At 40.2% G+C, this 16,546-nt stretch overlaps 2 protein-coding genes across 3 annotated transcripts in view; one reads left to right on the plus strand and one right to left on the minus strand.

The window, feature by feature from the left end:
- pcnxl2 (pecanex-like 2 (Drosophila)) overlaps positions 1–3,090 on the minus strand; it is a 45,144-nt gene extending 42,054 nt beyond the window's left edge. The window contains exon 1 of the mRNA XM_015395610.1: positions 2,687–3,090. Within this exon, the coding sequence (XP_015251096.1) occupies positions 2,687–2,839 (153 nt within the window). The 5' untranslated portion in view covers positions 2,840–3,090. The remainder of the gene's footprint in view (positions 1–2,686) is intronic.
- Positions 3,091–5,919: 2,829 nt separating this feature from the next.
- The window catches only part of LOC107098125 (mitogen-activated protein kinase kinase kinase MLK4-like), a 27,294-nt gene continuing 16,667 nt past the window's right edge, over positions 5,920–16,546 (plus strand). Inside the window, exons 1-2 of one of the 2 annotated variants that reach the window (XM_015395604.1) lie at positions 5,920–6,391; positions 6,502–7,581. In XM_015395604.1, coding sequence (XP_015251090.1) covers positions 6,789–7,581 — 793 coding nt within the window. In that variant the 5' untranslated portion in view covers positions 5,920–6,391; positions 6,502–6,788. Of the gene's footprint in view, positions 7,582–16,546 lie in introns of both variants that reach the window. The other variant, XM_015395605.1, reaches the window with a different exon arrangement.

Consider the following 16,546-nt stretch of genomic DNA (forward strand, 5'->3'; position numbering starts at 1 on the left):
TGAAGTCACATCTCAGTGAAGTCACTGCTCATCCACCGCCTGCCCACAGGAGCAGACAGGTGCGATCGGAGGCCTTTTAAGATGAACTTTGGATGCTGATTGGCTTTCATGGAAGTGTGGTTCAAAGATGATTGGCTGTGCCGGAGGTGGGTGTAGTAAAGTAATTAGTTTCTTCAGTTGAACTTCTGCCTAGGTTCCATTTTTATGAACTCTATGCTTTGTTGGCGTCCCTTTGCATGAATTACTGTGTCAATGCGGTGTTGCATGCAGGAGATCAGCTTATGGTCCTGCTGGAGTGTAATGTTGTTTTAATCTATATAGTCGGGTCTCTTTTGGTGTCTCATCTTTTTCTTGCCCAAACTACAAATATCTCAATGGAGCTTGACTGCAGAAGAAAGTGCCCTTCCCCTACAAAGCATCACTGTCTTTAAAAAAAAATATCACTGGACTTAAGTAAATTCTGTTTCCAGCTCTAACTCGAGATCCAAATTCTAGTATACGTTTTGTTCAACCGGTCTCTCATTGCTGTCGCCACCCTTCCTAAAAAACAGTTTCCCTCCACTCAACTTTTATAGATATACTTGAGTACAGCGCTCTGTAAACAACTAGCTACGGTACTATAGCTGTTATCTTTTCTGCTTGCCCTCCTTATGGAGGATGGCCGTCCTCTGGAGATCTGTACTCTCAGCAGTCTCCATCGGGATTTTGGGGCCTTTATATAGCTATTACATACATCTAAGCATCAGAATTTCCTTTTTAAAGTGATCTCATACAATATTCACATTTTCTCAGACAATGAATTTGGGCCTCATATCACTCCATCTGTAATAATTCACTTTTAGAAATGAAACCAAAAAAAAATACTGAACTTTTAAACAATATACAAAATCTACCTTTTAGATGTACCTCTAAATCTTTGTGCACCACAATGAATGAGAAGTAATCTCTGTATTTCTCCATCAGCCACAATAAAAATAAAAGTAAAAGTGGGTGCATTTTTATTGGAATTGTTTAGATTAAAGCATAATTTAGCCTAAAAATAGCCCAGTCAAATTCCTGCCATTTATCAAACACACAAACTGTGGCAGAAACATCCTCTATTCGATCTGAGGGAGTTATTTAAATCAGTCTCTGGATATGACATTCTCTAAAGACCTGAAGCTATAATTAGAGCAATTTGGATCTAAAAAGTAGAGAAAGCTGCACTGAAAAAAATAATGCAACTGCTTTTGGCTTTTTACTTGATCATATTTAGTTACTTTAACACAAATGTTTTATGTCCTTCCCTGCTAACATTAAACAATTGTGTTAAAGTAATTAAATATGATTAAGTAATTGCCAAAAGCGATTCCATTATTTTATATATCACACTTATTTTGCCTCTAATCTAATTGGTTTTGTTTTATACTTCAGCAAATTGCTGACAACCTTTAAGGGGTACTAACACTAACCTACTGTATGCTGCATATATTCATAATGGCTGCCAAGGAAAAAAACCTGAAAAAAAATTACGTGAAAGAATTTCAACCTGGTTTCAACCAGAGGCGTAGCCAGAACATTTTTACAAGGGTGGCCAGGCATTTACCAATGAACACTGAGGGGTGGCCAAAAGCAGATAGATGCCAGAACCTCAGGGTCAAGCCAAAGATAAAACAAACTATACTTTCCTACAGCGTTTGCAAACAGATAGAGGCATATATTTAAACATCCGTGCTTTCTAGATAAAAGGTATAGTGAATAAAATTCTTTCAGGTTTGAGTTCTTGGGCGAACATCTTATCCATTGTTGTTACTTACCTACTTTTATCAGTAATCATTCTGCTTAAAATTGATATTTACAAGTACTATTGTCTACATAAATAGATTATTTAATACGTTTTTATTAAAATCGTTATTTATCTCTGATTTCACTGAAAACTCCTAGATGACTTGCAGAGACATATAATTTTCTCTTAACCCCATAAAACACAAAATCTAGGTCTGAAAAGAGCAGGAATTCTGTATTTATCATCTTTAATGTTAGTATATTGATGTGTATAATTAACAGCAGTGTTTCTGTTGTCAAGAAATTATGAATATATGAAAAAATAGTAAGTAATATATGAAACATCTAAATGTTTTGAATATTCCACTTGAGAGTATAACTGCTGCCACTATCTGCATTAGAGGGTAAAAATGGTAGGGGTGGCAGCAGGGGTGGCCAATGATTGGCTAAGGGTGGCCATGGCCACCCCTGGCCCCCCATCTAGCTCCACCCCTGGTTTTCACCACTAAAATAAATGTTGCATTTGTTTGATTGGTGAAAAGAAACCACTTTAGTGTTAATATTATTTGAAGTTCAGCTGTATCTTCAATACAAATTAATGTAGAGAAGTTAAGAAAGGTAAAATACTACTAGGTATTTCTGTACTTAGAAAAATAAATTGAGAAGAGTCTGTGCAGCGCCCATCATCATCATCATTGTAGTTTCTCCGCTGCTGTCACATCCTGGAGCAGCCATGCGTTGCATCCAGGGAAAAACAGTGCGACATTAGATGCTGGCCTCTCTGCAGCGATGCTGCCACATACCTGCAGATCTGACTGTTGTTTATCCAACGCGCAAACAGCGCAGCGTTATAAACATACCTCACGGCAACCCTACGCGGCCTTGAACATCATGACACCCCCCACCCCCCTGTGAAACTCACCAGATGCAGAGACAAGGGGAGTATGAGGAGAAATATCCACAGATAAAGGTGGCAGGAGTTGTTGAATTTGTTCTGGTCCGGGTCGTGATACCAGCCGCCGGTCAGAGATGCCCACACACCCTGACGCAGGGTCTGTACAACGTGGGAGCCCATGTCTGCTCCACTCCGCTTCGGTTTGAACGGATGATGCTGATGGTGATGATGATGCTGCAAGGCTACAATGAAATGCTCTCCTCTAACGTGTGATGCTGTCAATGCGCCTCCATGTTGGAGCGACGCAGCAGAGCTCCGGAGCCCTCTCTCTCATCCCTCCTGATGGGATCCTCTTGTTCTTCCCATTGCTGCGCTGCTGCCTCCTCGGTTCTCATCCTGACCTGCTCGGCTCTTCCCTTCCTCCCTCTCCTCAGCTCCTACAGATGCGTAGCACTGACAGCCCCCGCCCCTCCTCCCCTCTCTCCCTATTATGAGTCCCACCTTTACTGCTCAGGATGCGAGGCAGTATGGCAGGACATTGAGGGAAATAATCCATCGCTTCATCTAAAGTTCTTTCTTGTCAAAACACACAAAATGTCTCACACGACTTACATAATTTTATTTCATAACAGTGTAACTTTTCAAATAATTTTAACAAAAAGCTATTAAATAAACATTGCATTATAATGTGTTATTATAATAAATAATAAAATAATAATTGAAGTTTGTTGATCTGACATCTGAGAAATATACTTCTGCATTTAATCCATCCCCTTGGGGAGCAGTGGCAGGGGCGGAGCTAGATGGGGGGCCAGGGGTGGCCATGGCCACCCTTAGCCAATCATTGGCCACCCCTGTGGCAACCCTACCATTTATTTCCATCTAATACAGATGGTGGCAACAGTACTCAAGTGGAATATTCAAAACATTTTTTCATTTATTGACAATTACTTTACAACAAAAACACTGTGGTTAATTATGCACAACAATATACTAACATTAAAGATGATAAATACAGAATTCAAGCTGAAATAGATTTTGTGTTTTATGGGTAGAGAGAAAAGTCATCTAGGAGTCTTCAGGGAAATCATAGATAAATAAATATTTTAATAAAAACGTATTAAATAATCAATTTATGTAGACAATAGTACTTGTAAATATAAATTTTATGCAGAATGATTACTGATAAAAGTAGGTAAGTAATGACAATGGAAAAGATGTTCACCCAAAACTCAAACCTGAAAGAATTTTATCCACTTTACCTTTTATCTAGAAAGCAGGGATGTTTGAATATATTTGTCCATTTGTTAGCAAACGCTGTGGGAAAATATAGTTTGTCTTTATTTAGAAAATATGGATGTTTTGCTCATTCATTTTCCTGTTGGAACATTGTAGATTTACCGTGGGGTTTTGGTGCCTATCTGCTTTCGACCACCCCTCAGTGTACATTGGTTATTGCCTGACCAACCTTATAAAAATTTTCTGGCTATGCCTTTGAGCAGTGGGCTGCTACATTGCGGCGCCCAAGGAGCAATGTGGGGTTAAGGGTCTTTGTTCGGAGACCCAGAGTGGCAGTCTGTGGAAGTAGGGCTCAGAACATCAGGTTTTCAAGCTCTATGCCCTACTAGACCACCGCTCCCCAATTCTATTAATTAGAATCTCTAATTGTCCAGTTTATGTATTCAGAATTAATACATTTATTATTGGATGTTTAAATGCATAAAAATCAGGTTTACTTTAAATAGTACGACTCCTTAGCATAAATTTTGAGTAATTATACTATATTAATACTAAGTAAATAAACCTGATTATTTATTTCAAATAAATAGGCTTTAATGTTTCCATCAGCATGTTAATATCTGAAATTTTAGATGCACACTTATATATTCACATATCAGGTTTTTGAGTGATATCAGACCAATTTATATCATTATTGACTCAGGACATCTCTAGTTGAGATAACTGCAGACACTGTCTTTTAGGGATAATTCTAGGAAGAACGACTTTTGAATATGTTAGAATAGAATAGAATTCAACTTTATTGTCATTACATTGTCACAAGTACAAAGCAACGAAAGGTAGTTTGCACCTATACAGAAGTGCTATACATTATATAAATATGTATTGACATATGAACAGAGACTATGCATGTATGAACTGCAAAGGGTATATAAAAACAAAGAGTAATTGTAAGAGGGTATATACTAAATAAATATGAAAGCAATATACTGATTTCACATGAAATGGATTATTGTGGAAATCAAAAATATGTTGGGCTTCATGGTGGGTTGCACTGTTGCCATGCAGCAAGAAGGTACCAGGTTCGAATCCTGGCCCGAGGTCATTCTGCATGGAGTTTGCATGTTCTCCCTGTGCATGTGTGGGTTCTCTCCGCGTAGTCCGCCTTCCTCCTACAGTCCAAAATCATGAATGTTAGGCTCCTGGGGTTCTCTTAATTGCCCTGAGGTGTGAGTGTGTGTGGGCAACCTATTTATGAAAACTATAGCAAGGAAATAAACGTTAATCAAAATAGCTTTTAAAGATGTTTTCCATTGGAACACACATACACTGAGCAAAGAGCTCATGGGATAATGAAACCCAGTGCAAACACTACACCATCATTTCACCAATATGCTAAATGCCTCATGACATCCTTATAACATTTTAGAATTAATGAGGTGAAAGTTGGTAAAAACTCGAAAAATAGTCCAATTTGGACTTTATATTCAGTGTCTATGGTGTGGTGCGAACATGAACTTCAGTATTAAACCACTCATATTGGGAGAAAGGGAATCCGACGCGCTGTTTTCAATGCTATTATGTGCAAATTGGATTTGCCATACTTCACATTAAAGCGGCTATAGGGAGAATCTCGGACGCTCGATCAAATCACGGTGTCCCTACCATACAAAGAATGCACGCTTGTTTGTATCAAATTGTATACAGTCATACAGATAGTAGTGCAAATTTTATGTGTATGCATGTATGGAGTTAATTATAATAACCCCTATTTTAAAGGTTGTTATTTATTTTTGTCAAAGAGAATGTGTCTGGGATTGTATAAGGGATGCTATGGTTCACTCTTCCAATGATTTCCATGAAAGCGGGCTCTCTACATACATTCCTGCAGTGGCTCCTCCCCCCCTCCACCGTGCTGCGCGTTGTCACGTGTCACAGAATCCACCAATCAGCGTCCAGCACAACCTGCCGCTGAGAGCAGCAGGCAGCAGCCTCCTCAGATCCAGCCAGCCTGCCGCTGCTGCCACCACCTCCAAGCAAAGCGACAACATCGATCGATCGGCGGCGGTGGGAGGGATTGTTTTGGTTAAAGTTTACCAATTGCTGTTTTATGCTTCTGTCCGAGTTCGACTTTTAAAATGTTTTCTGTGACTTTTACTTGTTCACCCGATTTCTCCCCCCACTTGCTGGAGAGACTCTGGATAAAACGGTCTGAAAGAGCAGCAACTTTTTCCCAAACCGACCAACGGGCTGACCTATGCTAAGCTAACCCGCTAGCCAAAAGTCTGGAATGCAGTCGGGCTTTTTTTTGTTTGTTTACAGTCCACAAACCAGCAGGCAAACTCGACATTTTCGTCACTCGGCTGCTTCTAGCTGTATTCCTGCGTGTTTTGAAGGGGTCACCAGCACCAGGGGAGGCTCCGTGTTCCTCCTGTCGGACGGCAGGTGCACCTCTCGCGGCACCTGCGGATACTCGGTTCCTCTGCTCCATCGGTAAACGGCTAACTTTAGTTTGCTCACAGCAGATTCAGCTATTCACGCTGTTACTTATGTTCCTCCTGTGAAGCTAATCTTCATAATTAATTTATACCCTTTTTTCTTAGCTTTTTATCACTCAGCTCATGAAGCGGTGGGATTTAAGCCGTGTTTCGGCTAATCTTAGCGAGCAGCCTCGCTAAGTTGCTTTTTACCGACGTGGATCCACGCTTGTCCACTCAGTCCCACGGGACTTTGGACACGGTTTGGTCCTGCTGAGGGGATTCCTCTCGTTTTCTCTTCGGAAAAAGGCAGTATGAATATTTTAGAGAGTCGTATTTTCCCTTTTTAAACTTTTTTTTTCACTTAGTTCTCTTATATCTGCACCCTATGGTGCCGCTACGGCCACCGAGAAATGGATGTCTCTCAGGCCGCTTTCCCAAACGGTGAAGGGCGGCCGGACGGCGGTGGGACCGGGGAACATGCCTGGACAGAGTGCCCGACCGTCCGCTCGTGGGCTCACTCTGCCCCGCTGTGTCCCACCCGGTCCCTGTGGACCGCCGCGTACGACTACGAGGCAACCGGTGAGGACGAGCTGAGCCTGAGGAGAGGGGACGTGGTGGAAGTGCTGTCCCAGGACGCTGCGATCTCCGGAGATGAAGGATGGTGGACGGGCAAGCTGAACCACCGGGTCGGGATTTTCCCTTCCAATTACGTGACGTACCAGCCCGCTATTTACCGCCTCCCCGCAGCCGGCGGGTCGGTGGGGGTGTCGGAGCAAGTGCCCAACACACCCACCCAGATCCCCTTCAGTGAACTGGTGCTGGAGGAAATCATCGGCGTGGGTGGATTCGGTAAAGTTTACCGGGGAACTTGGAAAGATCAGGAGTTCGCGGTTAAAGCGGCCCGACAAGACCCGGATGAGGACATAACTGCCACCGCTGCCAGTGTCAAGCAGGAGGCGAAGCTTTTCTCCATGCTGCAGCATCCGAACATCATCAAGCTGGAGGGGGTCTGCTTGGAGGAGCCCAACCTGTGCCTGGTGATGGAGTACGCCCGAGGTGGGACGCTGAATCGGGCGCTGACTGGGAGGCGCATCCCTCCACACATCCTGGTGAACTGGGCCGTGCAGATTGCACGCGGGATGCACTATCTGCACGAGGAGGCTGTGGTACCCATCATCCACCGTGACCTGAAGTCCAGTAACAGTAAGCAGAGATTGTTGTGTGTGTTTGTTTGCAGACAATGATTCCCAGAGTGTCCCTCTGGATTTCAAAAAAATACATGAAAGCTCATTTATAATTACTGTGTATAAAGTTTTCCTGCAGTATTCAGCCCAATAGTCACCAGTGCATGCTCATTACGAGTGTTAGGATACCAAAACCAGTTAGGATCAAACTGTGAAGTGAAAGTGAAAATAAAATGACAAACTGTTTAATTAAACAAAAAACTCTAAAAATCTGGATTAGTTTTCATCCCCCTTTACCTTAAATCCTCTTAATAAAACCTAGAACAACCATGTTCTAACTTCATCTAATTACAAACCAGAAAAAACGCCCCATTTAAGGCTCCAAACGTTTTTTCTTGTATTGCTCGAATCATTTTTGTACTTTTTATAAACCGCTACTTTAAAAAAAAAAACAACCCTTTTTTATTTTCTTCATAGTTAAATATATTTTGAAACTGTTGTGGTAACTATTTTAAAAAATACTAAGATATATATTGTTTTATTTAAAAGCTTTCTGTCCCATGTTTTTTCTCATATAATTTGGTTCTAATCTTAATTTTTATTAGTTGATCAGCGTTAAGAATCTCTATTTTGCATGCAAGCTATCACATGCGGACCCTGAAAGTAAGTGTCCTGCAGCGCTTTTGTCATTCCATACATGAAAGTTGGGCGTTATTTGACCAAAACTGTAGAGGATCAAAATAGAGGGCAGGAGGAAATTACCATAATCTCTGGGTAATTTTTTCTCACTATAAATGGAGCCATTCTATTTAGGCCTTATTACATTTGTGGTCAACAGCATCATACAGATTATTTGTTTTTGTTTAGCTAAGAGACCTATAGTAAATGTGAATACATTTTTAAGTAAAAGAATTTGTCTGCAGGAAAACTTCATAGACTTTACAAATCTGACCTTTAATGGAAGTCCCCCCCCTTCAATTTGCCTCCAAGCCCATGAAAGAAGTTGATCTGGTCAGAGGAGGCTAATATGTAACTTTTTGGCTTACATTGTCATATTTAAGGCTGAATAAACAATGTTCTATGTAGGCATAAAAAGCTCAATTCCCATGGGGAAACATGGTGGTGGTAGAATCATGCTGTGGGACTTTTTCTCTCCAGAAAATACAGTTTAAAAGGTTGAGCAGAAACATTTAATTTCAAAATGTCTAAAGCTGGAAATGGTTTTGATTATTATCCTAAAAGGGTTTCAGGGCTTTGGGCATCAGGACATGTGTGCTTTCAAACATTTCAAGCTCCCTGCTCATTAGGACTGCATTCCCAGCTCTACTATTCCAGCTTTAGATGAGGCTGCTGCAAACCCATAATCCACAGGTTCCAGCAGAGTACTTGCTCAGTCCAGGCCTTCTCCTTTGCTGTGAAGTGGTGGGGGGAAGGCATCAAGAGGATGTGAAATAAGGTTAAGAGTTTGCCCAGCTGGGCCACTTTCCCTTATGCTTTAAAACACACAGATAAACTCTCCCAGCCCCCTCTCCTAAAGTTGAAATTCTGTTAAAATAAAGTATGTGATTTACCCTGTTCATAACTACACATACAAGCTCTACAGCCACTGGCAGTTTACGATTCAGAGGGAATTAGTATGTGAATAATTGTTTAAAGGAACTAAGCTGGTGATTTATTAAGTAGGAACAGAACGGATGCTGTGAGCCCTACTATAACAGGCTCATGTAGCTGATTTTGGTTCACAGAGCAGCAGGCCTACTGTTCCAGTTCTGGTAATTGTCAAGAGGCCAGCAAACTTTAGTTTCCCAGGACTGAATAATGAATGGAAAGGACTGGAAGTGAAAAAAAAAGGTTTGAGGCACATACTCAGAAACACAGGCCACTCGCTTCAGCTCAGGTGTGTTTATGTGTGTAATGCGACTCCAAACACAATTTCTCTCCCCTTTTGTGATGGGAGAATCCCATCAGCCTGTGGCCATGTGGGGAGCAGCTCTGGCGTACAGATGTCTGTTTATCTCCAGCTGTGAAAGTTGATGTGTGAACGTCGGGACAAAACCTGTGAAATGTACACATACCAGACTATCCAGGCGCTCTGGGTTAGGACTTTCTGAATTTGGAAGCTATCATGTTGCACTAATGTGGGGGATCCTATGACTAACAAGGTTATTTGTGCAGTCATCTATCGTGCAGCCAGGGACAATATTAGATATATTAGAAATGCATAATGTCTTGTTGGGTGACAGAATTTAAGCTTAGGAATAAAAAAAAAACTTGACTAAATAATATAAAGATATATAAATGCAATACATTAAAGGCATCCAAACTAAATTAAAGCACATCTTCTGTTATTTCTCAGATAGTAAATTTTACAAAATACATTTTGTTTGCAGAACTTGTAATGTGTACATTGTAGATATTCAACTTTTTCTTGCAGTTGTTGCTTCAAAACAAATAACTGCTTATATTTGGAAAGAATTTGTTTTTATTTAGTCTTATATGTTAGATTTTTAAATTATTCATCCAGTTATTGTCTCAAAGGTTAACCTTTTAGGACTCCTTTCTGACACTTTTGTAAAAGAAACACCAAAACCATGTTTGGGAAAGACGGTCAGTTTTCAGCTGCATTAGCAGGTTTCGCATCACTTTGCTTTATTACCATCAGCCTCCTTTGCTGACCCTCATTGGGCCGGATGCATCCAGAGAAAATCTCTTTATTTTTATTTTTCAGAGACGTTTCTAAAATGAGCCTAGCTGACATTGAAAATGGCAAACTTTTAGTCCTTTTTAATTATAAATAGGTGTGGAAAAAAATCATTTTGGCAATAAAATTTGATTTTCGCTGCCTGATATAATATCAATCTTTCAGTTCCTAGTAGTGACTTTATTTCCCCATTTTTTTTTTTTTAAAGCAAAACATTTTTACCTAAAATTGAGGGAAAATGGGCTACCTATGTACCACCTCTTTGGCAGATGATGCTGTGGAGCCCTGCTGTGCGGCGCAGCCTATATGTAGTTGAGGCAGTCACAGTGGACGACCTGGACTAATTCAAGCCCCAAGCCACATGAATACCAAAATAACTGAACGATCAATAACATCTGGTGAACATATACAGAAGTGGCTTGTTTATCTATACATTAAATTTTGATAGCAGGAAAAACATCGCAATATATAGTGATATTTCAGTATAGTGATAATATGGTGTTATTAACCAAGTATCGTAACACGGATCGTATCGCAACCTCCATGCCAATACTCACCGCTACTCATTAACAACTTCTACACTGATTAGGGATGTTGCTTTTTTTACATGTTAGAAATATGATGTCTTCATTAATTGCTAAATAAAAAATAAAAAAAATGTTGATTTTTAGTTTGGGATGAGCCAACCTCTGATCAGGGTGTGTCAAACCTTTAATTGGCGCATCCCAAGCCTTTTCACCCTAATTAGAGGCCATACATGTTTAATAAGCCGACTTCAGGAAACCTGTTGGTTTAGATTAAGTTTGATGCTTTAAATCTGGACCAGATGGAGCAAAAGCATTTAACCGTTGTGTGGAGCGTTGCTGCTAATCGGATGTTTGGTTAACACACACAAACGCACTTTCCCCAAACGGGCAGAGTGCTGCAAACACAATTCGTTGTGTTTGTCCTGCCACCTCTTTGTGAAACGGCAAAAGCCTAAACTAGAACAGAGAGAGCTCCATATAGGAATTACTGAGTTCATTTATTAAATTAACATTTGTTGTTCAAATTGAAAGCTTGCTAACAGCGGTTTGAAGTCTTGCAGGTAGAAGATGGTGTCGGGGTCAGAAGTCTGGAGATGTGCACTCAGTATTGAGTGCTAGTTCAATAAGAACTGTGTACCAAGCTGTGTGTGTTTGGTCAGAAGCAGGACAGTTGGTTCACAAAAGACTCTGTCTGACACACAAACACTCAAATGGCTCCCTGCGGTGTGTTTGAGTTCTTTTCCTATTAAAAATGGCACGATGCAGCTCAGACGTATTTGCATAGGCTACTGTTTTTCCGTTGGTTTTTGCTTTAAGTTACTGAAAGTGATAAAAGAGATTAATCTACATAGGAGGAGTTTAATTGAATATAATCACTGCAATAAGTGTTGTTCAAATCACATGGCTATGTCTGTCTCCCGCTTCCATTACAAACATCTATTGGATATAGACAGGTGTGCACATACAGATGTAGAAGAACAAAGTTTAAAAAAAAAGCCACTCTACTTTCTTCGCCTGTCATTCATCAACTCTCAGTGCACACACGCTCTCTGCAGACAAACACGCACCTATTTGATCAGTGATTAGACTGTAAAGTAATATGTTGGAAGTCAGTAAGATTTGTCCATTCTCTTTTGTGTTTTTCAACCTAATCTGTAAAATCCCAGCCTGCAGGGAGGAATGTTGCTAATGAGGGATAAAAGCTTAACATACGTTTACACAATGGACTGGTCAAGCAGTGGTTGCTAGGCTACTTTGGCCAAAAGAATGGCTAGGACTCGGAGGGTCTCAAAGCCCTCGTTTTGTTTTGTTCTGTTCATATTTAATCTCCCAGAGAGGAGCGCTACTCTTTTATTGCCCTAACTGAGGGGGTTTATTTCTCCTCTTCCTCTCCTTGTTTTGTTCTGCCCCAACTTGCTGCTTGATATTTCTCCCGTTTAGTTAGTGCAGACTTTTTTGTACTAGTAGTTTTTGTAATAAAAATATCCAAACCTATGAAGAACTTAAAATGCAAGCAGATATTGTTTGTCTACATGCTCTCCGTTATGTGAATCCGACATTTTAAAATCAGTCATTTATTAAAACGTGTGCTCCTATTACCTGAGAAGTACATATTGTTTAGAAAAAAAAAATGTTTTAGCACCTAATGTGATGCTACTGAGTTGAGTTGAGTTTGTTGTCATTTCTTTATGCACACACATTTAAACATATCTGAATGCATACATAATCTGTAGAATTGCAATGAGTAAATTACATTTTTATTAAAGAATGTGTTTTTTTATTCTTCTTTTAACATGGATTTAGTGCTGTATTTTAATTTTATTTATCTGCTGCAAAGGTTGTTGTGCTTCTTTGAGTTGGTGTGCAGGCACGACTAAACAGTCTGTGGGGCAAAACCAACTCACTGAAACTTGGTTCTGAGCCAGAGCACATAACCTGTATTAACTTTGTACTCTTGCATTTTAGTTTGAATAACAGAATGCCGGGAATGCGTGCTTGAATGACACTGAAACTGCTGGGAGTTCCGCTTGAAGCGTGTGCAACTTTAAACACCCGTCAATCGGAAGCTATTGTCAGGGCTCGTCTTGTTGTCCCGGTGTTCCTCTTATTCTCTTCACCGACCCTAAAGCTTGGGAACCATTTCCTTTCTAACATCCTGTCAAAATCTCTACCTTTTCACTATCTTTAGTAGAAACCAAAGTAAAGCTACTTTGTGCTTCTGATTTTATTTAATAGATACAAGCAAAGGAAAATAATCAATATATTTGTTATATTTCTATTGTTTAATTGTGCGAGTCCAGCCAAAGAAATGTTCAAGCTCAAATAGGTAATGTAAGGCTACTCTCTCCGGCTTCTCACAATTATCCCTGGTGACACACAGACAGTTACTGCCTGTCCTTTCTCCGGTGGGAGAAAGGGCAGAGGGGAGAGAGGAGGAGTTGAGATGCTTTCACCGTGTTTTTTATGACCTCTCCCTGACTGCACCTATTGTTGCAGGGTTGGGTGAAAAGGAAAAGGGCCCACAGCTGAGAAGAGCTGTCTTCTACATCAACCAGTCCTCCACATTCCTGTCTGTGGCTTATGAGCACAATGACGGATGCTTTCTGCAGCAAAAGGCACCGGGTGCACACCTTAAACATTAGATGTGTTTAACTTGGTGGCTGTGGAGTAAAGTAAGCTTTTATAGCCATAAACCAGGAGAGGAAGAGAGCAGACAAAGAGAAAGTGGCCCAGAGCGATGGGATCGCGATAGATGGATTTAGCCGACTGTTAGCCCTTATCCTTTTCCCATCAGCCCAAATGCCTGGGGGCATTCTCATTTCTAGAGAGGCTTCATGTTGGCCGTCCGGACACTGAATATCTTTTTGGGAAGATTGAGGAGAAGAGCATGTTCTTTAGACTTAATTTTTTTTTTTTTTTGTAGCTGCCTTAATATGATTTTCTTTTAAAAGATGACACTGAATAAGGAAGTTGTGAAAGTTTAGCTCTTGATAATCAGATGCCAATTGCAATGTTTCTCTAAAGCATTGAAAGTTATTTTGAGTTGATGTTTTTTGAGATGAGTCAGGTGCCAACCACGTAATATTTACATAGCGATTGGTTCCTGTTACAGTGTTGCAGGGGTCAGCCCTCTCTTATGGGTTTTTAAAATTGTGCAAATGGACAAGAAACATAGAAATACTTTTTGGAATTATATTATTTCTTTTATTATTATTTCTCTTCTGAAACATATTTTTTACCCTGGGTTAGATATATGTTCTTCTGTGTGAAATACCCTGGATTTAAAGGTACAATAATTCATTTTTATGAGAGTTATGCACTACTGCAGCTGTTAAGGTTTTGTTTCTCTTCCCTTTTAATCTTAAAGTTCACAAATTTACATTCTTGCACCTGAACTCCTAAAGAGAATTTGGAGAATCTAGCTAACCTATCGGCTCATTACTTGTCAATCAGAAACATTATGAGCAACATTAGATACAGTAAGTCTAAGTTTAACACATGATAGCACTAAAGTTGAGAGATGAAAAGAGAAAGGCCCCCAGGAAAGTGCAGTTATTCTTTTAGATATTTTTGACTTTTATCCCAATAAACATGATGGAAGGAGATAAAATTATGAAGTAGAAAAGAGCCTCCAAAGGTTAATCAGAGTCAACAACGTAGGTTTCTAAATACAGCAGCTTTCCACTTCCCTTTTTATTTTGACAGGTTCAAGTTTTTAAATTTAGAAGTTATTTTTGTTGCAATAACAGAAACTCTGTGGCTCTTGTAGGTTACATTAAATACCATATACTGGATGTCATTACTGATTATCAGGTAACTCCCAGGTAACTGTTTCCTGCAGTCCACAATAAATATTCACCACAAGTATTACAATGTTAATGCTTTATTATTAGTGTTGTTGTTAAAGAATAATGGGAATTAATCCCACTTCTAAAAGGAAAGGACAACAATTTAGGTTTGCAAGCACTTCTATGTTAATTTAGTACTTTTATTATTATTATTTTTTTTACCTTTGTACTCTGTATAGATATTTAGGCTGTAAAAGATCTAGTTAATTGTAATAAATCAATTATTGAAATAATCATCAACCGATTTTGTGATCAAATTGTCACCTAGATTGATGATGATGATGATGATTATAAACAGATTCTAAAAAGGGGCTCTCCAACTCTGGTCCTGCAGGTTTTAGATTTATCCCTGCTCCAGCAGTGTTGCTAGTTCATTCAAATTAATGAATTAGCTGTGATGGAGCAGGGCTGCCTCTAATCTGCAGGACTGTAGATCTTGAGGACCAGGATTTCACATCCCTACTCTAAAAGATGACAGTTACTGAATTAATAAACTACTGATGCTGCTTTCACACCGGACGCAGCAGAAGCAGCGAGTTTACATGCAAAGTCAAGGGTTGGCGCGCGTCAAGGCGCAGCAAAGGGTCCCACAGCGCGTTTTGAGCAACAGGAGCAGCGCGTCTGAGCAGCTGAAGCAGCGCGTCGGGAGCGTTTAAGCATCTGATGCGCTGCTGCTCGAGATGGAAAAATTTTACTTTTGCTGCTCGACGTGCCGCAACAATCAATCAGAGAAGCTGATCTGGGAGATGGCCGTGACACAGACACATCACTGACGACACAGAGCACTTTGATCACTCTTCTGAAACAGTTTATTAACGCCTAAATTAACTTAAAATGCTAAAACCTGCCCACAGAATATGTTCGCTTTTATTATCCTGGTGCCTGCAGTTTGGATTATTTAGATGAAAAACACCTACCAGCTGCCGCGGGGAACCGCGAGGAGGCGACCCAGCCAGAGGCTGCTGTTGAATGGGATTCCTACTGACAGCACACCGCTGGTATGTGGGGGTCTGAGCGGCTCCGACAGAAATAATATTCGAAGGCAGGATGGTGATCTGAATGAACTGACTCCACTGATTAAGTTTTCAGGTGGATTTTCTGACTTAAAAACATAATAAAACTACTTTGTTCCCACTGATCACAGCAAATATAGCTGCAGAGCAAAGAAAGGATAGGGTAGCTCCGCCCAACGCGCGTCAGACACACTTTTGCACCACGCAGCCAGAGCAGCAAAGCTGCTTCAGCCGCGCGTCAGAACTAACTGGTACAAGCAGCAAAAAGGAAGCAGTAGATGTGATTTTGCTGCTCCTGCTGCGTCCGGTGTGAACGTAGCATTACACTTTGACATGAAAACTGGCTCAGAGCTCGACTGATTAACTGTTTCTTTCCCAGATAGAGCCATTTATGGAGGTAGTTCACCGTTACTTTTTCTTACGTAGAAATTATGTATGGATCAGTGCTTCTGTTAATTTTTTTATGCCTTCTTCTGTCTCCTTGAACTCTCAGTAGTCCTTAGCAGAAGGCCGCTCACACAGAGCCTGATTCTCCTTAAGGTTTCTTCCTGATAAAAGGGAGTTTTTTTCTCTGCACTGTCGCAGCATGCTTGGTGTGTGGGATTTCAGTAGTCAATGGCAAAATGCCAGTGAATATCTCCTTTTCCCACATGCTAGACCAGAAGGAGTTTGTCCTGCAACTTAATGATGGAATTGGCTTATTTTCCTTAGAAACATTTTATTAGTCTGACTGTTCGATCTGATTGAATTGTCTCTGTAAAGTGTCTTGAGATTATGTGTGAGTTAGGTCTTTATAATGTCACTTAATTTAACTGAATCAATTGAAAAAATACTGGATACATTAATTAGTCACTAAAGTATCAATTTTATTGCCAATTTTTTTTTATAAACACTA

Source organism: Cyprinodon variegatus, unplaced genomic scaffold (assembly GCF_000732505.1).
Source record: "Cyprinodon variegatus isolate N-32 unplaced genomic scaffold, C_variegatus-1.0 Scaffold749, whole genome shotgun sequence".
NCBI classification, from domain to species: domain Eukaryota; kingdom Metazoa; phylum Chordata; class Actinopteri; order Cyprinodontiformes; family Cyprinodontidae; genus Cyprinodon; species Cyprinodon variegatus.